General features: G+C 41.0%; 2 protein-coding genes across 10 annotated transcripts in view; one reads left to right on the top strand and one right to left on the bottom strand.

Annotated features, from left to right (window-relative positions):
- Positions 1–8,531, bottom strand: part of GLT8D2 (glycosyltransferase 8 domain containing 2) — a 48,166-nt gene extending 39,635 nt beyond the window's left edge. The window contains exons 1-5 of one of the 7 annotated variants that reach the window (XM_045779532.2): positions 8,244–8,531; positions 5,346–5,436; positions 4,129–4,265; positions 624–757; positions 137–500 (exon numbers count right to left, since the gene is read on the bottom strand). The gene's annotated coding sequence lies outside the window, so the exon portion shown is untranslated. Of the gene's footprint in view, positions 1–136; positions 501–623; positions 2,621–4,128; positions 5,437–8,243 lie in introns of those variants that run through there. The other 6 variants (XM_087868810.1, XM_045779529.2, XM_045779528.2 and 3 more) reach the window with 6 other exon arrangements.
- A 104-nt stretch (positions 8,532–8,635) lies between these two features.
- HCFC2 (host cell factor C2) overlaps positions 8,636–25,093 on the top strand; it is a 35,129-nt gene continuing 18,671 nt past the window's right edge. For all 3 annotated transcript variants that reach the window (XM_045779538.2, XM_045779537.2, XM_087868793.1), the window contains exons 1-7: positions 8,636–8,817; positions 10,280–10,428; positions 11,727–11,887; positions 20,732–20,940; positions 21,745–21,829; positions 23,246–23,352; positions 23,462–23,650. In XM_045779538.2, the coding sequence (XP_045635494.1) occupies positions 8,655–8,817; positions 10,280–10,428; positions 11,727–11,887; positions 20,732–20,940; positions 21,745–21,829; positions 23,246–23,352; positions 23,462–23,650 (1,063 nt within the window). In that variant the 5' untranslated portion in view covers positions 8,636–8,654. The remainder of the gene's footprint in view (positions 8,818–10,279; positions 10,429–11,726; positions 11,888–20,731; positions 20,941–21,744; positions 21,830–23,245; positions 23,353–23,461; positions 23,651–25,093) is intronic.

Raw genomic sequence — 25,093 nt, 5'->3', positions numbered from 1 at the left:
CTTAAAAAGTCCAAAAGAGTGATATGATGTTGCAAACACTGCCTGTAGCCTACGTAATACCCCTCTCTGCTTCTTCCCTTGAAATAGAAACACACTTTCATTTGGGGGCAGCAATGGCCCAGTTACAAATACTCACTTCCTCAGACATCCTGTTCTGTGACTTCCTAAAAAGCTGCTGTTTTCCTGGCAAAGAGCCTTTTGGTGCCTTTTGCCATTTCTTCCTGTCTGAAATCCAACTTGATGCCTGGGGGTGGACTATCCCTCTTGCAGCTCTGGGGATGAAAGGACCACACTGTGCTGCTGCATAGGGCCACGCCAGCTATGCACAGATTATGGTGTTGAATTGGTCAGGGTTCTGGAAGGAGATAGATGGCTCACTCCAAAAGGCTAATGGTGGAGACTCTGAGAAGAGGCACTCTTTGAAAAGGTCGGTATTAAGGAAACATGGTTACGAGTGGTGCAGTAAGGTGGTGTTAGCAACTTCAGGGAGGTATGACCACCTGTAAGGCAAGGGAGGCGTTACTAGGACTGGGAAAGTAGCTGAGTGGGCAGGGCTACCCAACAGGAGCAGCCTGTGGTGACCCACACGAAAGGGACTAGGGGGCTAATGACCCCAAACTTACCATCTCCTGTTGGTGGTGCCTCCCATTGGCCAAACCCTACTGGAAGTCAGAGGGCAGGGGAGCTCAAATGATGTCTGATCTTTAAGTCAGCCTCTCAGGGCACTGAACAGCTTGAAGAAGAGTAGAGAGTAGATCTGTATAAGCAAATGGAAAATACCCTTGCACAATGTCGGTAGGGTCCCCTGGCGTCATCTGGTTCAGCAGCCCTGCGCATATTAAGGAGGGCAGAGCAAGAACATAGGAGAAGCCGAAATCCCTGCTGGCACTGGGAGTCACCAGAGCAGCCCTGAACTAAGTGTTCTGAAACATCTAACCACGTGAGGAAAACGAACCTCTTTGGTCAAGTTTCAGTTACATGCCTGAATGCAGTCCTATGGGATTGATACACATCTTATATTTGCAGTATCATTCGCTGACACAGTGTATATCTGAGTCATTATTATTCTGTGTTTCTTTTTTATTAGTTGAGAGTCAAATGTTCATCATTCCTTCTTACCCAATGGGCCTGCCTTGGCTAAGTGTACTGCTTTGTAGATAAGGTCTTAGATAAAATCTATTAAGGCTGATAAACGGACTGGAAGGAAGGAAGCAGCTTTGTAGAGAAGCAATGAATCACTACGTTGGGTCAGGCTGACAGCCTCTATTATCGCCTGTCCCCACCCCTCAACCCCAGGGTTGGGCTCCAAGGTCACCCATGTGGGGCAGGAAGTATAACTAGAGGAGTCTCAGTTCCCTCTCCTTTTCCTGATGGGGCTCAATGATGGGTCACCTTCTTGACCCGAGCGGAGGCGCTCTGGGCTCTTCTCTGCTACCCCCTAAGCTGTAGCAATTGTGTCTGCACCTGACTCTCGACCTGGAGGCCCTCTTTCTCACTCAGATGAGTATTTTTCTTCCTTGACTCATGTACCGGTTCCCTGTTCTGGTAACTGGTGTAGGCTTTACCTGGCCTAGAGTCCTGGCCTGCTCTTGCCAGCTGCCCTCACCAAGCCTTGGCCACAGCTCTAGCCAAGACCCACGGCCAGAGCCCTGTGATCTGTGAACAGACCTCTCAGACACCATCTGCTTCTTTCATCTCAGAGCCCTGCCTGCCCCACCTCTCTGCTGTTGAGTCCTGCCCACCTGCTGGCACTCCCCCAAACTCCTTCCCAGACCTCTGCCAATAAGCCCTTGGCCTGAATCCTCAGTTGAGATTAAGGTATCCCTTGGACATGGCAATTTACACACTTGGCTGAAAACACAGGACTGTCTGCCACCTCCCAGCACCAGCCCCTCCCTCTCCGGCTCACTCCTCAGTGGCCTGTAGCTGAGAAAGAAGAGTAGAAACAGTAGTAATATAATGAAGACGACCAAGATGATACAAGTAAAACAGTCTACTACTTACTAAGTGCTTACTACCTGCCAGGCATCACACAGTGCAGCATAGCCCTTGCTTTGCGTGGTAACAGAACAAATCTCCATTTTCATGGTTTAGTTCAATGACATCAGGCTCTCAACAGCATAGTTCACAGTTCACATCCATTATCAAAGTGTATTAACTGTGAGTACTTGCCTAAGGACAAACTTTGCTGCGAACTTTTTAGTCCATGAAATTACTGTGCAAATAACGATCCAAATCGTGATCTGTGACCAATCATGTCACTTGTCTGTCAGTCAGCCAGTCATCGGTCACTGGACATTTCTTATTCAGTTTATGTACAAAGCAATGTGGTCCTGTTGCCTCCTTAATTCCCAGTGATATTTACAAAACTCGTGATATTTATAAAAATGGGTAATAGAGAATTGGCCAACAAAGGTAATAGGGTAGCAAAGAAACAAAAAGTGGTAATGATCAGAGTGAAGTTCAAATCAAAGGTGAATGGAGGTAGAGAAGAAAGAGCAGGCCGTGGGATGACACTGCCACTACACAACTCTAGACACGCAGCCCAAAGAATTTAGTAAAGGTGACTTTATGGACATAAACGCAGAAAGTGGTTGTGCAGAAAAGGATGAAGATGTTCCCGGGTAAGAGATGTGGATAAAAAATTCATCTTAAAGGAACCCTCAAAGATATTTCATGACATTGAAAGTGTAAAGAATAAAACATGGAAAGCTGATTCAAACCTGGAAAGGAGTATGACAACTTGCCAAGGCACAGAGAAGATGCTTACTCTGTACAGTAAGTTATATGACGCGAAGGCAAGCACTGCTCAAACTACTCTTGATAAGTTTTAATTTTTTTAAAAGATTTTATCTATTTATTTGAGGTAGAGAGAGGGAGAGAGAGCAGGAGTGGGGGAGCAGAAGGAGAGGGAGGAGCAGACTCCCCGCTGAGCAAGGATCCCCACAATGTGGGGCTCAATCCCAGGACCCCAGTATCATGACCTGAGCTGAAGGCAGATGCTTAACTGACTGAACCATCCGGGTGCCCCATTCCTGATAAGTTTTAAACAAAAAACAAAATTCAAAAAGCCCAAAACATTTCATTCTCAATGTTTCTAATGATTCAAATTACAGTATAGGTCTACTAATTTTCTCATTTCCCTAGGCATTTATTTTATTATTTTTAAAGATTTTATTTATTTATTTGACAGAGAGAGAGCCCAAGCAGGGGGCAGAGGCAGAGGGAGAGGGAGATGCAGGCTCCCTGCCTAGCAAGGGGCCTGATATGGGACTCGATCCCAGGACCCTGAGATCATGACCTGAGCCAAAGGCAGATGCTTCACCGACTAAGCCACCCAAGCGTCCCTTCTCTAGGCATTTAAAACCAATAGTAAGAGTTTTAAATATTTTCACAAAAATGTTTAAAGATCACAGCACAATTATAATTTTTCCCATTGAGATTTAAGATCACTTTGCAACTTATGTGGTCATTTTTAGAGAACTACATTACTGGGGCGCCTGGGTGGCTCAGTCAGTTGGGTGTCTGACTCTTGGTTTTGGTTCAGGTCCTGATCTCATGGGTCATGGGATCAAGCCCCATATCAGGCTCCAAGCTCCAAACTCAAAGGAGGAGTCTGCTTGAAGGTTCTCTCCCTCTGCCCCTTCCCACCCCTCTCAAATAAATAAATAAATCTTAAAAAAAAAAAAACTACACTACCATGCAAAGCAAGGACTGCCTGTACTTTACATATATTATCTCATTTGGTTTTCAAAACAACATCTAAGAAATAGACACTATTATTATCCCCATCTTATAGACAAAGAATCTGAGGCTCAAAGAGGATAAATAATTTGTCCAAGACCACACAGCTAGTAAATGGCTACACCTACTGAATTCTAAATCCCATGACCTTACCTCTTGCTATGTTGCAAGTCCAAATACATGATGGGTGTTTGGTATGGGCGAGCAGGAGCAAAGGGGAAAAAGTAGCGAGAGACGAAGTTACCTTCTCTAATGGAACCTTGAACGGCTAGAGCCGCACCATCCACCAGAGCTTTCTGTTTTCTATATACACTCATAGACTAGAAATATTTATGTCATTGATAAGCTATATATAGAAACATAATATATTCACCCCTAGTGCACCTGTAAATCCACGTGTACTTCTGAACACGTCTTTTCTTGATCCTTCAGGATCTTGCTCCCTCGAGTGCCAGTTCTCCCTGAGGTGGCCTGGTTGGTTAGCTCAAGCAACTCTCATTTCCGACTTTATTCTTCCTTGCCTGCTTCTCATTATTGAGGCTGAAAACAGACAAAAACAACGTCTTTCCCAGACTTACGTGGCTACCCTTCTGCAAGATGAACCCCAATGTCTGTTCTCTTCTTCTTTCTCTGTAGCAGAACCTTAAATATTAGCTGGGAACACGGCTATTCTAAATGAAAACTGCATGTCCCAGACTTTCTTCAACTAACTGTGGCCTTGTGACTAAATATTGGCTAATGGGATGTAAGCAGAAATAATGTGTATAATTCCGAAATGTGTTCTGGAGAACGGAACATTCCTTTCCCGTACTCTTTCCTGTTGGCTGGAATGTAGATGCAGTAGCTAGAGCTGGAGCAGCCATCTTGGACCATGAGCTGGAAGGAGGAATTCCAATCCACAAAGCCTACGAATTCCTAAGGACTTGGTGAAACACAGCTACCATGCCTCCCGGCTTTGGACTGCTACCTCCAAAATTCATTCATATGGGAGAAATAGAAACTTTTAAAGCCATTGTTGTTTTGGTATTTCTGTGAGTATAGTGAATATAACTTTAATATACCAAATGCCTTAGTTCTGGCCAATGAAACCCAAGGGCAAGTGTGCTGGATGACTTCTAGGCAAGATGCTTTTTCTCCTTGTAAAAGGAGGGTTCTATTTCCCATCCTGGCTGCCTTCCTGCTTTTTATCTTTGCCATGGTTATGTGAGAACACAATGCCCAGAGCTGCAATAACCTTCTTATGCTCACAAAGGAAAGGCCAAGAGAAATTCAGAGCCACTGACCAGAACCATGATAGCACTGAACTAACCCCAGATTTCTTGTGAAAGATAATGAACAGCCTCATCATTTAGCCACTGTGTTGGATATTCTGCCACTTATAACAGAAAGCATTTCCAAATGACATATTCTTTTGCTATGCATGCTTGTGCCCCCTCCCCATATTCACATGTTGAAACCCTCACCTCAAAGGTAATGACACTAGGAGGTGGGGCCTTTGGTATTTTGGTGTGTAGGTCATGAGAGTGACACCCTCATGAATGGGATTAGTGCTCTTATAAAAGAGACTCCAGAGAGTCACCCCTTCCACCATATAAGGATACAGCGAGAAGTCAGAAGTCTGCAACCAGCAAGAGGACCTTCACCAGAACCTGACCATGCTGCACTCTGATCTTAGACTTCCAGCCTTCAGAACTGTGAGAAATAAATTTCTGTTATTTATAAGCCACCCTGTCTGTAGTATTTTTTTTAAAGATTTTATTTTTTTTTAAGTAATCTCTATGCCTTACATGGGGATTGAACCCTGAGACCAAGAGTCACATATTCTACCAACTGAGCCAGCCCCAGTCCATAGTATTTTAACAGCAGCCCAAACTGACTAAGACATCTCTATTGCTCCTTCAGTCTCTCCTTTTCAACTGCATCCTTATTCTGGGCCCGCAGTTATGCCCATCTCGGCCATGCAAAATAACGTACCTTGCCCTGTATCCATTTCTCCCTCCTGCCACTGTGTTTTCTTTCCTTGCATGGGCAAGTCTCTGTAAAAAGTGGACTGACTATACTCATTATCTGCACTTCCTTACTTCATTCTTTATTCGTTATTCATTCTTTGATCTTCTCTGGCTTCCCTCCTCCCACTCGAGTATTTTAATCTAGGCCACTAATAACCTCCTAATTTGCAAATCCAACAGACACTTACTTGTCTTTGTCTTATCTGACCTCTCTATGGCTTTTGGCTTTGATAACCACTTCCGCCTCTGTGAAACTCCCTTCACCTGCGGCTTCTTACCCTCGCCGGTTCCCTTTCGACCTCTCTGGCTGCTCATTCTCCGTTTCCTTCATGAGTGCCTCCTTCTGTTTCTACCTCTTAAATGTTGGCTTCTTCGGGGTGCTCTTCTGCCTCACTCTTCCCTTTCTACACTTTCCTCCTAGGGGGTAACTTCCTAGAGTTTCAAAGATTAAAGGTAGCTTTCTTGAGAATCAGGGACCTATTCTAAACTCCTCATTAAGCAGAGCTGAGCCACAGCTGCTGTGGTAAAATATCATTTCCATTGGATTAAGTACTTTGTCACAGATTGAATTGTGTTCCCCAAAAAGATATGTTGAAATCCTAATGCCCAATACATGTGGATGTGACCTTATTTGAACATAGGGTCTTTGCAGGTGTAATCAAGTTAAGATGAGGTCATTAGGATGTAACTCTGAACTTATAAGCAGAGAAGAGACACAGATACACAGGGACAACATCATGTGATGATGAGGCAGAGTTTGGAGATGCAGCTACAAGCCAAGGAATGCCTAGGACCAGTGGCTACCACTAGAGAGCCAGAAAGAGGCAGGGAAATATCCTCCCCGACAGTTTTCAGAGGGATCATGGCCTTGCTGACACTTTGATTTTGGGTTTCTAGCTTCCAGAACTGTGAGACAACAAATTTCTGTTGTTTCAAGCCACACGGTTTGTGGTATTTTGTTTCAGCAGTTCTAGGAAATGAATACACACTTCCTCCATTGTCCTGCACCTCCTTATCTAAGCAATCAGTTATGACTTGTAATCACCTTTCTCATAATGTTTTGCCTTCATCTTTCCTCCAGTTCAGGGATTTTCAGCCCTTCACATATTGTAGACCAGTTCTGATTTTTTCTAAATTTGAGTATTAACACTGGGTTTACAACTTTCAGTTTTGCCCTTCGTCTTTTGCTATAAGGGCATTAAATACACACACACACACACACACACACACACATAACTACCATCTATTTACAGAATCATTCATAAAAGTTAGGACATCTTAACCCTAAACTCTCAGAAGAAAGTACAGTTCTTATCAAATTAAATATTTTAAGTTCTATGAAAAGCTCATTGCTTTGTCCCAATACTTTCCCAGTACTGTTTTAGATACATAGTTTATAACAGAAATATTTATGTACGTGACAAAGAAAAATATTAATACGTAAATATTCATAGACTCCTTTCTTGGTTTCCAGCCATCTTCCCCCTCCTTTCTCAAATTCTCTTTGACCATATTGAAAAATTGGGGTAATTTGTGAGAGGAAAAACTTGAGAAGCAGGAGCTGAAAGAACAGTGAGAATTCCTTTTAAAAAGGTAGAGAATCCCTTCTCGAAGGAAAATTTAGATGGATGAGGAGGTGGAGAGGCAGGCTCAGGATTGAGGGAGTTGGAGGAGAGGGTATGATACAGGCATAGGAGAGAAATTGCAAATGAAAACAGATGAAGAAAAAGGAATTTTAGGAAATTTGCTGTATGTTGTGTGTATTCCCCCTTCGGTACCTTCTTGAGAGTGTGAGGTAGGGATTTAAACTGCTTTCAATTTTTTTTTCTTCTGAAATTATATCTCTTCGAGTGTGATTCTTTATAGGACCAGATAATAAGGCAGCTCAGCCTTAATAGGGTTACATATGACTGTGAGCAAAGGCAGTTACGGTATAGTTGTTAGAGAAAGGGGCTATGGAATCAGAAGCCCTGCCTTTGAATCCTGGACCCAATCTGCTTCTGCTGTGTCCGTGGGAGAATTACTTTACTTCTTTGTGCCTCATTTCCACATCCACGAATGGGAGGTAACAGTACCCACTTTACTGGGTTGTTGGGAGAATCATGAGTTAATACACATAAGGCAATTAGCGTTTGGCAATGAAAGACCCTCAAATGTCAGCTAGTAATAAAACGGAAACCTACAGATAGTTTCCCACCTGCTGAAACAAAAAAACCTTTCGCGGCTAACTGTTGCTAAACTTCTTGGCATGACACCCAACAAAACCTCAAGTGCCTGATGTGCCTGAGCAGGCTTAGCTCCGACCTTCCCTCCGGCGTCCTCAGGTTCGGCCAGGGCGCCGCACTCGCGGCCGCTCGCTCGCGCGGCAGGCGCCTCCCTCCTCCCGCATTCGCGGGCATCCTGGACGCCGGGGCGCCGTGGGCGCGCGCGTCACCCGCCCGCCGAGGCTGACTCCCCCCCCCACCGCCCCGCGCTCCCGCCGCTTCGAACCTCTACGCGAGCTTTTCTCCCCGTTGCGCTGTAACTGTTCAAAGGGTCTGATTGGCCCGCACATCCTAGATGCTCAATTAAAGTGGCCGTAAAGGAAAACGCTGTACCTTCTCCCGCAAATACCAAACGGGGGGCCCTGGGTGGGGAGGGGAGACTTGGTAGGACTGTCCCTACACCCGAAGGCCCGTTGCCCAGGGTGCCAGGCCCGGACATTACGCCCGGGGGTGAGGGCGGGGCTCCCTTGCCCGGACCCCTCGGCTCTCCGCCGGCCTCCAGCCTCGCCCGGGTCGCCCGCGGTCACGTGACCCCACCCCCAGCGCACAGCTGGAGGCGGGTCCCCACCCTCCCCCGGGAGCGGCGGCGCCGGAGCGGGCGCGGTGCATTGTGGGCAGAGGGGCGGGGGTTGGGAAGATGGCGGCTCCCAGCCTCCTCAACTGGAGGCGGGTTTCCTCCTTCACGGGGCCGGTACCCCGCGCCCGGCACGGACACCGGGCCGTGGCCATCCGGGAGCTGATGATCATCTTTGGAGGAGGCAACGAGGGCATCGCGGACGAGCTGCACGTCTACAACACAGGTAGGCGCGGCGGCGGCTCTACGGCCCCGCCTGTGGGAGCCGCGGAGGGGGAGGGGAGGCTAGGCGGCGGCCGAGGCCCTGACAGCTGTCACCGCCGGGTCACTGCCTCTTCGGGCGGGCCGCGGGGAGTGCTGCTTGGCCAGGCGGCCGGGGTTCCGCAGTGTCCTGGGTGGCAGCTCCGTCTCCCCAGGGCCTGCGGGGCAGAACCGGGCCCCAAGCGGGGCTGGCCGGCCCTCCGGCAGGCGGTCCCAGACCCCCCCGCCCCAGCCCTGCGGGCGGACGTAGGCGAGACAGAGACCGTTTCCACCCGCCAGGGCCTCTTCCCGAAGTCTTGCCCACCCCGGGGGTTCGAGATCCCACCCCTGTCAAAAACCAAAACCAACTCCAAACCGAAGCTGCTCCGGGCCATTCTCGTCTTTACCTGCGGTTTTTCCTTAGGAGGAAACGAATCGGGGCGAGGGGAGGGCTGAGGAGGGAAAACGAGAGGCCTGGTACTTTCACCCCAAATACAACCCCGTATCTGGCAGGTGGCAGTCAAGATTTTTACCCCATTGGTAACCCTCTTAACTGGCGGGGAAGTGGTTCGTTGGTCAGACCGGCGCCTGTCTCTCCGTATAGTTGGGTGTGTGTGCTGAAGCTTGGTTGTGCAGCGCTTGGAAAGAGGACTGTCAGCTTGAGCACCGCTACAAATCATAAGTGCCCCTGGCCGGGGAGGCCCTGCCTTTGAGTGCCTTTGGGATAGAAAGGAGGATGGAATTTCATTTTCCCCAACTTGTAAATGCGCCAGCTAGCAAGAGAAAGCTGTTTCCTTGGTGTAAGGTTAATCACTGAATTTCGGGTCTATGTCATGATCAGTGGCTTTCACCAAATAACTTAATCATAGTGGTCATTTTAAGGTTAATAAAATAGTGGCCTAGGAGAAATTTCGTTTTTTCACCCTCTCCTCTTCCTGGCACTCTAATATATAGTTTAAAAGTTATTTGACAATTTGGTATAGTGTAAAAATCCTGGCTTTGTAATAAGTTAGACCTGGTTTGAATTTTGCTCTGCCAGTTCCCCAGGATCAGCGCTAAAGTTAGCAAACTTAAATGTCAGATTTCACTTGTTAAATAGAGATGATGATACTCACCACATAGGGTTTTGGTAAGAATTAAATTATACAGATTAGGGTTTTTCAACAGCAGCACTACTGCCACTTTGAACCAGAGAATTATTTGTTGTAAGAGCACGTGCTGTATATTGTAAGGTGTTTGGCAGCATCTCTATTCTCTACCCACTAGTTGCCAGTAGCATCTCTCCCCTCCCTCCAGTTAAACAACTACACATTTTTAGTTTGCTCCTGGGGGCAAAGTCATCTCCCATCTCCAACAACCACTGATACAGATAATAAATGTAAAGTATATACTCATAGTTTGCGATAACTGTTTATTATCATTGGTTTTAATTTTATTTTGGCAACTAGTTACAAATCAGTGGTTCCTACCGGCTGTTAGAGGAGACATCCCTCCAGGTTGCGCTGCCCATGGATTTGTCTGTGATGGTACCAGAATATTAGTATTTGGGGGAATGGTTGAATATGGAAGATACAGCAATGAGTTATATGAGTTGCAAGTAAGTATATTTCAAATTTATCTCAATTTTCAGCTTTAATAATATTGCTCCTAATTCTTTGAAAGATTGCAAAATATTTCATTACATGTTTAACATAGTATGAGCTTCACATTTTATAGCTTCAAGAAAAAGGTTTCCAATTCACTAAAAAGCCAGAGTTTCTAATGTCAGTCTTTTTTCAATACCCAGTGTAACAGTTGTAACATTAAGATATCTGTTACTTAGCGTCAGTTATACATGTTACACGTTTAGGTTTTTGTATCTTAGTTCTTCAACTTTAGCAGCAACAGAAGCATCAGAAGGCTTGTGAAAACACAGATTGCTGGTCCCTGCCCCCAGAGTTTCTGAATCAGTATCATCTGGTGTGGGGCCTCACCCCTGGCATTCCTTCCAAGTTCCCATGTGCTGCTGCTGGTCCCCAGACCATACTTTGCAAACCTCTGCCTTCATTATAGAGATTGTTACCCTCACACTAATAAACACTATTTTTTCCCCTGGCTATACATACAAAAAAGGGGTACAGTTTCATATGTCCTTTATAAATTTGGTTCTGTTAAACCACACTCAGAGCCCTCTCTGACAGCCCTTAATTGACTTTTATTTCTGAACTGTGCATATGTTCACAGGGCTGTTATCATGAGGACATCTGCTGATTGTCAGGTGTAGGTGAATTATACCTATTGATAAATAAATGGTTTTAGGTAAATAGAGCATCCATAGCCAGAGCATAAGTTTTGGAGTTTGGTTTGTTAAATGATCTTTATGCTTATTTAAAGGTTGAAATATATACTATCTATGGATTACCTAATTTCAGAAAGTAAGAATATATAAATTTCATTTAATCTTAAAGCTATGTATATTTAATTTTTCATCTAGAAAATATTTTTGAACTACTGGTGTTTATTATTATGGGCTTAGGTTGTTGTTGAGGAAGGCTGTGAATATGGAAAACTAGACTGACTTTCTTTCCTTTTTTGGATGGGGGACAGAGGGGCAGAGGGAGAGGAGAGAATCCTGTGCAGGCGGCACACTGGGCCTTCATGCCCCTGAGCCGAAATCGAGTTGGACTCTTAACTGATTGAGCCACCCAGGCGCCCCAGGAAAACTAAACTGAATTTCTGTTTCAGTGTTTATTTTAGTTGCAGAAGTTACCTGTTTACTTGTCATTTGTCCCTAGACTAGCTTATTGGAACCTTCTGATTGGATTTCAATTAAAATGTATTGGTATGATGTTATACTATTGATAATATAGGAACGCTTTCTTGATATTGTCTGATTGTATTTATGCTCTTTTATAGGCAAGTCGTTGGTTATGGAAAAAAGTGAAACCCCACCCCCCTTCTTCTGGTTTACCTCCGTGTCCTCGGCTTGGACATAGCTTCTCTTTATATGGTAACAAATGCTATTTGTTTGGTGGTCTGGCAAATGAAAGTGAAGATTCAAACAATAATGTTCCCAGGTATGCTGATTCTTTTTTGGACCAAATGTTTACTTTATGACTTAGATTAAGAACATTTAATTTCCACCATTTTCAGTTATTAAAAGGGATGAAACTTAGCCTTTTGCATTTAAACCTAACAGTGAACAAATTTGTGTGCAGTTGTGTTTTCCTTAGTCCCTGGAATATATATCTGTTTTCAAAACTATGCCTTTTCTAATCAGAAATCATCTTATTAAATGATACTAATGTAATTGCTTATAGCAACCTATTTTTATATATTGAGCCATAATGTATTTCACTTGTCATTAATGATAATGAAAAGTAACAAATGGTTATTTTCAAATTAGATGTCTCTGGGAATTTGGTGACAAAAATCTCACTGTAAAATAAAGGTTATCATATTCACTTTTCATACAGGAAGCTGTTACAGTGGTTCACACTAGCAAATACTTTTTGAACCAATCGTCTCCTTTTTCCAAACAGAACTAATCACTATCTTTTTTTTTTTTTTTTGCATATTGTTTTGATCACATTGTCATTATAGCACTCAGGATTTGGAGATTTAGAGTCCGAAAGACTGTTTTCTGATTCACTGCTTACCATGTGGTTGTCCTTTAGCGGAAGTGATCTAATCCTGTTTTCCTTGACTGTGAAATGGGAGTGATTCAATATCTACGTTTCGGTGTCATTCTGTTGGCTAAATAAGATCGTTGGCATCATTTTCAAAATACTTGCAGGTTGCCATCAATATATTACCTACATAACATTGATGTTAGAGTCTTAGCTTTTTTGTCTTTTCCAAACTTTAAAAAAATGACACTTACTAAAACATGGTAAACTTGAAAACTGGAGAAAAGGAAAAAAATTTATCCCAACATACTATTCCAGATACTTTTACTTCTGACACATGTCTTTTTCATTTTTACATTGAACAGATTTTTCTAGATAGACTTGTAAAAATGCAAGAACTTAGAAAGTATATGCAGTTCTTTCTTACAGCATCACTGTCCTCCAACACAGGCAAACACATAATTCAACTTGATATGCATCTTTTAGAACCTTTATCATGTAACATTTATTAGTTAGCTTTTTTTAGGTTATTGTGTATAAAGGGCAAGCTTCTCAAGTTTATGCTGCGTGAGGGAGCAAATAGATAGATGCAGTGCTTTTGAAAGCCTCTGGTTAAAGCTAGCGGATTCATTTCTGTTCACATTCCATTGGTCAGCAGTCCAGGACTGAGTGTTCTGCCTAGCAGGAGAGGGGAGGTGGGGAACATTGATCTGATCCTACACAGATATGTATTCTCTTTTATAGAAGTGGGATCTTTCTTCTTGCTCTGCAGCTTTGGGTGTTTACCTGTTTGTTTTTGTTCTTTTTTTCCTTTAACAGTGTATCTTTGAGATCTTTTAGGGCAGTAGATAAAAATTGACCTTATTTTTTTTTAATGGCTGAAAAGTAGTCTGAATTATGCAAATTACTTAACCATTCCCCTTCTGGTAGACATTTAAATATTTCTACTTTTTTGCTATTTCGGTCTTTGCACATGTATAACTATTTTTGTCCCCCACTCCCCTCCCCTCTGAAGCTCTCAGTTTGTTTTTTTTAGAGAGAGAAAGAGCTAGTGAGGGTTGGGGGGGTGGGCAGAGGGAGAGAGAATCCATGCTATGCATGGAGCTGGTCACAGGGCTTGATCTCATGATCCTGAGATCATGGCCTCAGCCGAAATCAAGAGTCACATACTTAACAACTGAGCAACCCAGGCGCCCCAATTTTTGTAGGATTCGTACTTCTAAATGGATTCAGTGGGAGGGAGGTCAAGGGTATTTACATTCAAGTTTGTTCGGTATTCCTGAATCAACCTCCAAAGAGACAGAACCATTTTATACTCCTAATACCAGTGTGCGGGACTGCCTACACCCTTAATGATATTGAATTGTCTCACTCCTCTTAGTTTTTACCAAACTAATAGGTGAAATACATTTAATGGATTTATTTTAATTTCTTAAAAACTGGTAATGAGGGGCGCCTGGGTGGCTCAGATGGTTAAGCGTATGCCTTCGGCTCAGGTCATGATCCCAGGATCCTGGGATCAAGCCCCGCATCAGGCGCCCTGCTCGGTGGCGGGGAGCCTGCTTCTCCCTCTCCTACTGTTCCCCCTGCTTGTGCTCTCTCGCTCTCTGTCAAATAAATAAAATCTTTAAAAAAAAAAACTGGTAATGATTGGGGCACCTGGGTGGCTCAGTCAGTTGTGTCCGACTCTTGATTTTGGCTCAGGTCATGATTTCGGGGTCATGAGATCCAACCCTATGTGGGGCTGCAGGCTCAGTGCAGAGTCAGCTTGTCCTCTTCTACCCTCTCTACTCCTTCCCATATGTGTGCATGCTCACTCTTGCCCTCTATCTTAAATAAATAAATAAATAAATCTTTTTTAAAAACTGGCAATGAGCTTGATTAACTATGCTTATTGGAAATTTGCGATTCCTTTTTCGAAATTGTTCCTATCCTTATTCATTTTTCCTTTTTAAATAGAGTATAAATTGTATACCATAGGGGTGCCTGGGTGGCTCAGCCATTAAGCATCTGCCTTCAGCTCAGGTCGTGATCCCAGGATCCTGGGATCAAGCCCCGCATCGGGCTCCCTGCTCGGTGGGAAGCCTGCTTCTCCCTCTCACACTCCCCCTGCTTGTGTTCCCTCTCTCGCTGTCTCTCTCTGTGAAATAAATAAATAAAATCTGTAAAAAAATTATATACCATAAAATTCATCCTTTTTATACATATAATTCAATGATTTTAGTCAGTTTACTATGTCATGTATCCATTACCATAATTCATATTTTTTCCAAGTCTTCTGTTTGCCTTTTTTAAAAGGGTTTTCATTTTTGTTTTATCAGGTTTGACAATATTTTTCTTTTATTGCTTTCTGCTTAGGAAGATTCTTTTACCCCACAACTGTCTAGTACATTCACAGCTTTGTTCTTTATGTTTAAAATATTAATAGAATATATCTTTGTGACTAGTATGACGATTTTTACTTTTTCTTCCTAATGGATTTTCGATTCTCTACCACCATTTATTAAATAAGCTATTTTTTTCCTCACTGATTTGAAGTCCCATCTCTATCATAGCTTAATCCTCATATAAATGGGTCTTTTTCTGGGCTTTCAGGACAGGGGATATGAACTACACTCTGTGGGCCAAATTTGGCCTGCCAGCTACCTGTCTTTGTTAATAAGGTTTTATTGGAACACAGGCATGCCCATTGATTTACATGTTGTCTCTGGCTGCTTTCATATTAAAAGAGCAAAGTTGAGGGGCCCATGGGTGGCTCAGTTGGTGAAGTGGCTGCCTTTGGCTTAGGTCAGGATCCTGGGATCGAGGCCCACATTGGGCTCCCTGCTACATGGAAAGCCTGCTTCTCCCTCTCCACTGCTTGTGCTCTATCTCATGCTCTCTTTTTCTCTCAAATAAATAAATGAAATCTTAAAAAAAAAAAAAAAAAGAGCAAAGTTGAGTAGTTGTGACAGACCTTAGAGCTCCCATAGCCTAAAATATTTACTGTCTAGCTTTTTACAGAAAATGTTTGTCAACTCTTGTTCAAGACTGTATTCTGTTTCATTAATATATTTACCTTTCTATCAGTAATTGTGATGTTTGCTATAAGTTTCTAGTATTTGCCTTTGATCAGATTAAGGAAGTTTTTAAAAATTTCTAGTTTGCTAATTAGTTTTTTTTCTTTTTTTAACTAAAAATGGATGTTCATATTCATTTCAGACATAGAAATGAGCTTGTTGTTTCTTTTCTTTAATTCATTGTGTTAATTATATTATTATTTTCTGAAATATAAGCCATCTTTTTATTTGTAGTTAAACTCATTGCATTACAGTGTTCTTTTCATACTTTGCTGAATTCATTTTGCTAACATTTATTTATATTATCTATAGTCATTAGTGATTTTTCCTGTATTGACTTTATTTGGGGTAGTGGGGTCCTATTCAAATCTGATTTGAGTATCAGGACTCTGTTATTCCTGGGAACATAATCAGAGCTGTGTTCTGAGGTTATGGGAAGCTTTCCATCTTTTATTATGCTTAGATAACATAATTTATTAAAAATTTAGTAGAAATTTCCCGTAATTGTCTGAAATTGGTATAATTTAGGAGGATGATCTTTGCCTACCTTTTCAATATCTCTTATAGTTATTGATCTATTTAGATTTTCTTTCTCTTCTTTTTTTTTTTTTAATATTTTATTTTATTTATTTATGTGACAGAGAGAGAGACAGCCAGCGAGAGAGGGAACACAAGCAGGGGGAGTGGGAGAGGAAGAAGCAGGCTCCCAGCGGAGGAGCCTGATGTGGGGCTCGATCCCAGAACGCTGGGATCACGCCCTGAGCCGAAGGCAGACGCTTAACGACTGCGCTACCCAGGCGCCCCATAGATTTTCTTTCTCTTGAATCATTTTGTAATTTATGTTTTCCTTGAAAAATCACCCATTTCATTTAGATTTTTACATTTTTTGATAAAAATTGTAAGATAGTTCTCTGTATATCTTTAGAATCTATCTGTAGTCACATCTCTTTTCTCATTTATAAATGTGTGTGTTGTCTTTTCTCTAATCAGACTCGTGAGTGGCTTGGTGGTTTCAAAGAACCATTTTTTTTAATAATAATTTTTTATTATGTTATGTTAGTCACCATACAGTATACCCTTAGTTTCTAATGTAGTGTTCCATGATTCATTATTTGCACCATGCAGTATGTGCCCTCCTTAATACCCATCACCGGCCTATCCCAATCCCCCACTCCCCTCCCCTCTGAAGCTCTCAGTTTGTTTCCCAGAGTCCACAGTCTCTCATGGTTCATTCCCCCTTCTGTTTACCTCCCCCCCTTCATTCTTCCCTTCCTTCTCCTACCGGTCTTCCTATTTCTTATGTTCCATAAATGAGTGAAACCATATGATAATTGTCTTTCTCTGCTTGACTTATTTCACTTAGCATAATCTCCTCCAGTCCTGTCCATGTTGCTGCAAATGTTGTGTAATCGTTCTTTCTGATAGCTGAGTAATACTCCATTGTATAAATGGACCACATCTTCTTAATCCAGTCATCTGTTGAAGGGCATCTCGGCTCCTTCCACGATTTAGCTATTGTGGACAATGCTGCTATGAACATTGGGGTGCATATGGCCCTTCTCTTCACTACGTCTGTATCTTTGGGGTAAATACCCAGTAGTGCAATGGCTGGATCATAGGGTAGCTCAATTTTTTAGTGTTATTGATTTATTTTTATTTTTCACTTATTTTCTTCATTCCATTTCTTTAAATTTTTCCTTTTTTTCTAACTTCTTTTAAACTTTTAATAATTTTGGTGCCTTTTCTAACTTTTTTCTAACTTCTAGTAATTTGAATGCCTAGTAGTTCACTTATTTTCAGTGTTATTTTCTATTAATGCTACATATTTTCCTCTCATTATGGCTTTGGCCATATTCCATGGATTTTTATATGTAGTGCTCTTATTGTCATTACTTTTTATTTTATCTTTTTTTTTAAAGATTTTTATTTATTTATTTGAAAGAGAGAAAGAGCACAAGCAGGGGGAGCAGCAGGCAGAGGGAGAAGGAGAAGCAGACTCCTTGCTGAGCAGGGAGCCCAATGTGGGACTCGATCCCAGGACCCCGGGGTTGATGACCTGAACCGAAGGCAGACGCTTAACCCACCAAGCCCACCCAGGCGCCCTTTTATTTTCTCTTTAACCCAAAAGTAATTTGGCATAAATTTGTAAAAATTTCCAAATGGAAAGTTTTGTTATTGTTGCTAATATGTAGCTTTATTATATTGGGTTAAAAAATATGTGTTCTATGGGGTTTCTCCTTTTTGGAGATTGTCTTTGTGGTATATGTCAATCAGTTTTTGTGATTATTCCATAGGTGTTCATAAAGATTATAAATTCTTTGTTGTTTGGGTACAAGGTTCTTTATTAAATCACTGTTTTAAATTATTATTTGAAGCTTTTTTATTTTGTGAGTAGATCATGTCAACTTCTGAATGACATGTTAAAATCTCCCAGTGAGATTGTGAATTTATTGTTTATTTCTTGTATATCTACTTTTCAATCTGTGTGTAGTATTTTGTTGTAGACTTATCTTTTGTAAACAGGACTAACAGTTGATCAGTATGAACTGGTATAGCTTACTGGCTGGCATCCGTTCTTATCTGCGTAAGTCTATGCCACGTTAGTTGTCAGATAGTTTTGATATTATCATTGCTCTTAATTGCTTACAGCTGGTTTCAGGGTTCTTTTTTCTTTCTTTCTTTTTAGATTTTATTTATTTGAGGGAGAGAAAATGAGTAGGGGAAGGGGCAGTGGGAGAAGCAGACTCCTTGTAGAGCAGGGAGCTAGACATGGGACTTGATCCCAGGCCCCTGAGATCATGACCTGAGCCAAACGCAGACACTTAACCAGTTGAGCCACCAGGCACCCTGGTTTCAGGGCTCTTTTGTTTTTCTTACAGGCTTCCTGCCCCCAAGAGACTTTGTCTCCTAATAGAGAAGTTTTTTCCTACCTTTGTGTTTTATGTTTTCCATTTATTCTGCTTGTTGTTGGTTCTCCACCCCCGGCCCCTGACTTTGCTAGATTTTTAAAAATCATAACGAGGTTGAACATTTGTGTGTGTGTATACGTATATGTGTTTGTTTATCTGTGTCTCTGTGTGTGTACATACACATTTATACAACTTTTATTTCTCATTCTGTGAACTATCAGTTTATATCCTTTTATTTGTATCTATTGTGTAATTGGTTGTAATCTTGATCTTATAGGAACTTTTTACATTAAGAAAATTTTATCTTTTTCTGTGATGTATACCAAATTTCTTTTTCTAGTTTGTCTTTTGACATTGTTTTATAATTTTTTTTTTACCTAACCATCTTATTAATTGCTTTCCGTAGACTATGCTTTGCTTATTTTTCCTTTTCTTTACTTTTTCTTGATTTACTGTTCTTTTTCTTTCCTTTTAATGATTTGAAAGTTATACATTGCTAATTCTGTGCTTGCCTTAGTTGCTCAAAAATGATCACATACATTTAAACTGAAAGGATCTTGTCATCTTTGAGAATAGGTTATTGTCTTTACCTTCTTTTGCTTTTCCCATACGTTCCATGTATTCTTGAATCTTACTCCAGATTATAATAATGCTAAGAAGTTAATTTTTTGGTCAGTCTTTCTTAGTGATTATTTAGACCTCACAACTATACTTATAAACATAAATTTAGGGGTACCTGGGTGGCTCATTCGGTTAAGCATCTGCCTTCGGCTTAGGTCATGATCCTGGGGTCCTGGGATCGACCCCCCCATCAGCCTGCTTCTCCCTGTCCCTCTGCCTGTCACTCCCCCTGCTTGTGCATGCTCTCTCTGTCTCTCTCTGTCAAATAAATAAATTTTAAAAAAATCTTAAAAAATAAACAACAATTTAAGTATATTATAAATTATTGGTTTCTCTGTCTACTGTTTCTCTTATGCAGTATATTTTTTCTTGGATTTCTTATTTTTCTGGAATAACATCTAGAATCGTTTTTTCCAAAAACAATTTTATGTCTAAACTTTTAAGTTTTTGGTTTTTTTTAAGATTTATTTATTGGGGGGGAGGGGCTACGGGAGAGGGGAGAGAGTCTCAAGCAGACTCCATGCTGAGCACAGAGCCCAATGCAGGCCTGATCCCATTACCCTGAGATCATAACCTGAGCTGAAATCAGGAATCGGATGTTTAACCAACTGTGCCACCCAGGGCCCCCTAAACTTTGAAGTTTTATATGTCCTAAAGTGTTTTAATTTTGGGCTCATATTTGAGCAATAATTTGATAGGAAATATATTCCTATAAAAGTTATTTTGCTCAAAACATTGAAAACATCCATGTCACAGATGAAGAGTTTAATGCCAGTTTCTAGAGTTTAAAAAAAAGGCTATGTAGGGCATTGCTATGACATTATAGAGTGAAAGTTTTAAAAGAAAAAAGTTGCAAAGCAACGTTTGTAGTCTGTGTCATTTATACATATGTGGATGTTCATAGAGGTCAGAAAGGGTAGTTACCAATTATTGCCAATAGTGATTGTCCTGGTTATCTAGTACCATGTAATAAACTCCTCCAAAAGTTAGCAATGCAAAATAACAACCATTTATTATGTTCAGGGATTCTGTGCATCAGGAATTCAGACAGGACACAGCAGTGATGGCTAGGCCCTGAGATGGGAAGTCTTGAAGGGTCACTCCCATATCTGGTGCCTCCACTGGGATGACTGAAGGATGAGCTGAACTGGGGCCGTCCTCCTATATGCCTATATGTGCCTCTCCACATGGGGTTCTTGTGCCACTTTGACTTATATGGTGCTTTAGGATTCCAAGAACAAGTGTTCTGTAGTGAAGCTGCATTAGCCTTCTGTGGCCAAGCCTCAGAAGTCACCTAGTGTCATTTCACCTTATTCTAGTCGAAGCAGTCGTGGGGTAACCCAGAATCGCGAATGGGGACTGACAGGTAGACCCTACCACCTGATGGGAGGAGTGTCAGAATTTGCAGCTATGTTTTGAAACCATCACAGCTGTCGTGGACAAGAGTGTTGATTAAATGATGGCAGGAATTTTCTAAAAATCTCTTTTGTTCTCTACTGATCCTCAGAAGAGTACCTGATACACAGTAGTGTTTGATAAATACATGTTGAATGAATGAGGAATGGGGTCTTTGCTCTTCTAATGCTTTTTGGTACTAAATGAGTTTTTCACAGTAAACATAGATTATCTTTATAAATGGAAACAAAAATCAAATAAAAGCTATATACTATATTAATGTTGTAATTTATTTCATGATATCCTAGATACTTGAATGATTTCTATGAGTTGGAGCTACAGCATGGTTCTGGTGTTGTGGGTTGGAGCATTCCAGTGACTAAAGGGATTGTGCCTTCTCCAAGAGAGTCCCACACAGCCGTCATATATTGCAAAAAAGATTCTGGAAGCCCTAAAATGTATGTCTTTGGTGGAATGTGTGGTGCTCGCCTGGATGATCTATGGCAACTTGACTTAGGTAAGTTACCTTGATTCAGGCTCAGGAATCGGTTATGATTGATAAGGGCAAATGTAAAAATTGCTTTAGAAAAATATTTTTGGTTACAGCATTTATTGAGTTACACTTAGATTTATAGAAGGCACTTGTAGCCAGCTCTGGGACAGCCGACCTGTGATGCAAATGGCTGCTGGTCAATGAAGTTAAACAAATGAATGTTTGATTTATTACAGTAACTCTCCTGTGCTCCTTACAAATAGGGTCGCCATATGTCATGGTTTGCCTGAGAGGGCCCTGATTGATGCTTATTGTCCTGTGTGTAATCATCAATAGTACCAATTATCGCTCTGTGAAGTGTCCCACTTGGGGATGATCAAATTTATATGGTTACTCTGTCTACAGGAAATGTAGCATTAGTGATGTTATTGCTGGTCAGTGAAAAAACTGTGGCTAGCTCTTTTTAAAGACAGCCTAGGAGTGAGTGAGCGATGGGTAAGCGTGCCTCTCGCTTTTGACTATCTTCTACACAATGTGCTCTTACCTAAAATGTTAAAATCCCTAATCTGGTTTTAATTCAAAATTGGCGGCATCCTAAGTACACTTCTCCATTACAAATGCTCACATTCAAGTGTAAATAGATTACTGTCATTGGCTATTTATGTCAGCTGGAAATGTTTGTTTTAAGAGGAAGTTCATGTAATGGTTTTGAAACATTTTTGCTTCTTTTTGGTAAGTCCTTTTTTGTTTTATTTTTTAAAATTCTGCAAGGTGAGGTAATTTGCTGTTACTAAACCAAATTGCTAATATACTTATTTTTACTTCTAGAAACTATGTCTTGGTCAAAACCAGAAACTAAAGGGACAGTGCCACTTCCACGAAGCCTTCACACAGCCAGTGTTATAGGAAATAAGTATGGTGTTTTTTTTTTTCACTTTTTTTTAAAATCCCAGTTAAGAAAGATACACGCAGAGAAGAGTGGTGTTACCAATTGCTTAGAAATAGATTACTGAATTTAACAACGTTTGATTGTGTTTACTAAACCTAAAATAATAAGCCTATAGAAGCTAAAATACTGTGCCATTTTCTTATCCTGCTGCCTCTTATATTTCTGTGCATTTCTTACAGTGCCTTGCACAGAGTAGGTATTAAATAAGTGTGAGGCAGAGTGTTGTCTGGCCTGGCCTCCATTGCCAGGTTTGACATACCTAACTCAGTGTTTCGTTTACTTACTTTTGGTAGTGCTGGATTTGTACTCAGGTATGTACTCAGTATGTATGGTCAGTGATTCAACTTTGAACAGAGTGATGGTTAGAACATAAACTCCGCAACCAGATTGCATGAATTCAAGTCTCCAGTTTTGGTATTTGTCCTGTATTGCGTGGGGCGGGGAAATTTAATCTGTTTGTACCTCAATTTCCTCACATATAAAATTCAGATAATAAAAAACCTATTTCACAAGGTTGTCTTGAGGATTCAGTGGATTAATGTGTTTGAAATGTTCCAAACAGTGCCTGGTACATAAACTCCATAAAGGTTAGCTGTTATACTATCATCAGCAAGTTTCCTTATTTGTACATTATTGTATAAATAGAAATTAATTAAGTGTTTTCCTTGTGTAGGGACTTTTTCTTACCAGTAATGTTTTAGGAAACAACTAGAACCTCATTAGTTCTTTTTTAAAAATAGCCATAAACAAAATCCAATAAGATATATTTTTCAGAATATCAGAACGCTTTTATAAAATGTGATTTTCCATTGGAACTCTCTATATAAAATAGATAGAAAATCAAGCTTGTCTGGTTGGCATGAGGTCATATGGACCCTAAGCGCTGCCTGATGAGCCCTTCTCCTTCAGCAGCTATTAGGCATGTCTCAAGAACTCGTAGGGCCCCGAGGAACATAGTTTAAAGTTTTTTATTTGAGTGATATCAGTGACCCAAGTTATAAGAAACTTAATCCTCTTTCATTACTGTATACGTACAACTCTGAACTTGATTTTGGGTGTCATAGGCCATTTGACTATCTTTCTGACTGACGTACGTTTAGTATATTATATATAATTTTGATTTTCAACTTGCCAGAGAGAAAGAATTTGATTCTGTATTGCTTCATGAAATTGTAAACTCCTCAGAGAAGACCATTTTATTCATTATCTTATTCCCATTACCTTGATCATGATTAAGTAAGTGAATAGTCCCAGAGTTTTGAGTCAACAAATAAGAAATTTCAGTCTATTCTTAGCATTTTAAATCTAAAAAAAAAAAAAATTAAAGCTTTAGGAAAAAAAAAAACCCAGCACTTTATCTTCTCTCTTTTTGTTGTTCAGGATGTACATTTTTGGTGGATGGGTTCCACACAAGGGGGAGAATATTGAGACTTCACCTCATGATTGTGAATGGAGATGTACTAGCTCATTTTCTTACCTAAATCTCGGTGAGTCTTTTAAGAGTTACTTACTGAAATAAAATTTATTAATAAAAGAATTTTTGTTATTTTGTTGTTTAAGAACAATATAATAGTCATGGATATTTCTGTCTTTTAGATACAGCAGAGTGGACCACCCTAGTATCAGATTCTCAGGAAGATAAAAAAAATTCAAGACCAAGACCAAGAGCTGGACACTGTGCTGTTGCAATTGGCACTCGATTGTATTTTTGGAGTGGAAGAGATGGCTACAAAAAAGCACTGAATAGTCAAGTTTGCTGCAAGGATCTTTGGTATCTTGATACTGGTAGGTAAGAGTATTCAACAAATGTAATTTTTCCTTCAGGTAAATAAATACATGAACACTGTCTGTCTCTTGAGATTTAGTGTAAATGCCACTGCCTCTCTTTTCCGTAATTAAAAATGAATGGAAGAAATATTATATGTAGATACTTACCATTCCGGGAAAATTTCCTTCCTTCCCCCCCCCCCCCCCATCCCAGGAGAGTTACTTAATTTCCCTTTTCTTGAGTATAGACTGGATTTAGTGACTCCCTTTCAAAGCACAGAATATAGAAAAGGACCAATAGTAGCTTAACAGTGGAGAAACCTGGAAAACACTGTCTTAATCAAGTAATCAGTGTAAGTGAGGGGCACCTGGGCGGCTCAGTCGGCTAAGCGTCTGCTTTCAGCTCAGGTCATGATCTCAGCATCTTGGGATCCAGCCCTGCATCGGGCTCCCTGCTTCTCCCTCTCCCTCTGTGATCTCTCACTTTCGCTCTCTCTCAGATAAATGAATAAAATCTTAAAAAAAAAAACGAAAAACAAGGAAAGTGAGAAATAGTCACAAATCGGAGGAGACTAAGGAGACATGAAGACTAAATGCAAGGTGGTACCCTAGATTGGATTAGAACAACAACAACAACAACAAAAACACATTAGTTGGAAAACAGGTGAAATCTGAGTAGTCTGTAGTTTATAGTATTATTCCAGTGTCAATTTCTTAGTTTTAACAAATATGTTAGCATTAAGGGAAACAGTAAAGAGTATATGGGAACTCTGCATTTTTTCTGTAAATCTAAAAGTATTCCAAAATAAAAAGATTTTTTAAAAAGATTTATTGACTTTTAGAGAGAGAGAGTACATGAGAGAGCATGGGAGGGGGGCAGTTAGAGGGAGAGAGAGAGAGAGAGAATCCCAAGCAGCCTCTCGGCTGAGCATGGAGCCCGAGGTGGGGCTCAATCCCACGACCCTAAGATCACTACCCAAGCCAAAATCAAGAGTCAGATGCCCAACCAACTGAACCACGTAGGTACCCCCAAAAAGATTTTTATAAAAGTATTACAACACTAAAAATTTTTAAATATCGAACTCATCCATTTTTCAATAAATATTTATTGACTGACACCTGTCTGTCAGGAATTGTTCTAAATTGTTTTACATGCTGAGAAGTGAAATGCTACAGCAGTGAAAGGGACTGATAATGTCCCTAATGTCAAAGAACTTATATTCTTAGTATGAGGGCAGTAGGATGATGGACACTAATCAGACAAAGTAATAAAATAAGTTCCGTTTCTGGTAAGCGTGTGAAGGTAGTAAGATAGACCAGTGGGATAGTCATGGGACGTACTGGAATGGGGAACTGGGGTTAACTTCAAAGTGGGTAGTTAGAAAAGTATGAGACGGCATTTGGGATATAATCCAAATGGAGGGAGATGCTGTCCGTGGAAAAGGCTGTGGGAGAAACACT

This window comes from Ursus americanus, chromosome 17, assembly GCF_024610735.1.
Source record: "Ursus americanus isolate L20-20 chromosome 17, mUrsAme1.1.p, whole genome shotgun sequence".
NCBI lineage: Eukaryota > Metazoa > Chordata > Mammalia > Carnivora > Ursidae > Ursus > Ursus americanus.
Note: the sequence above shows the minus strand (reverse complement) of the source record. Positions and strands in the feature narration are given on the sequence as shown.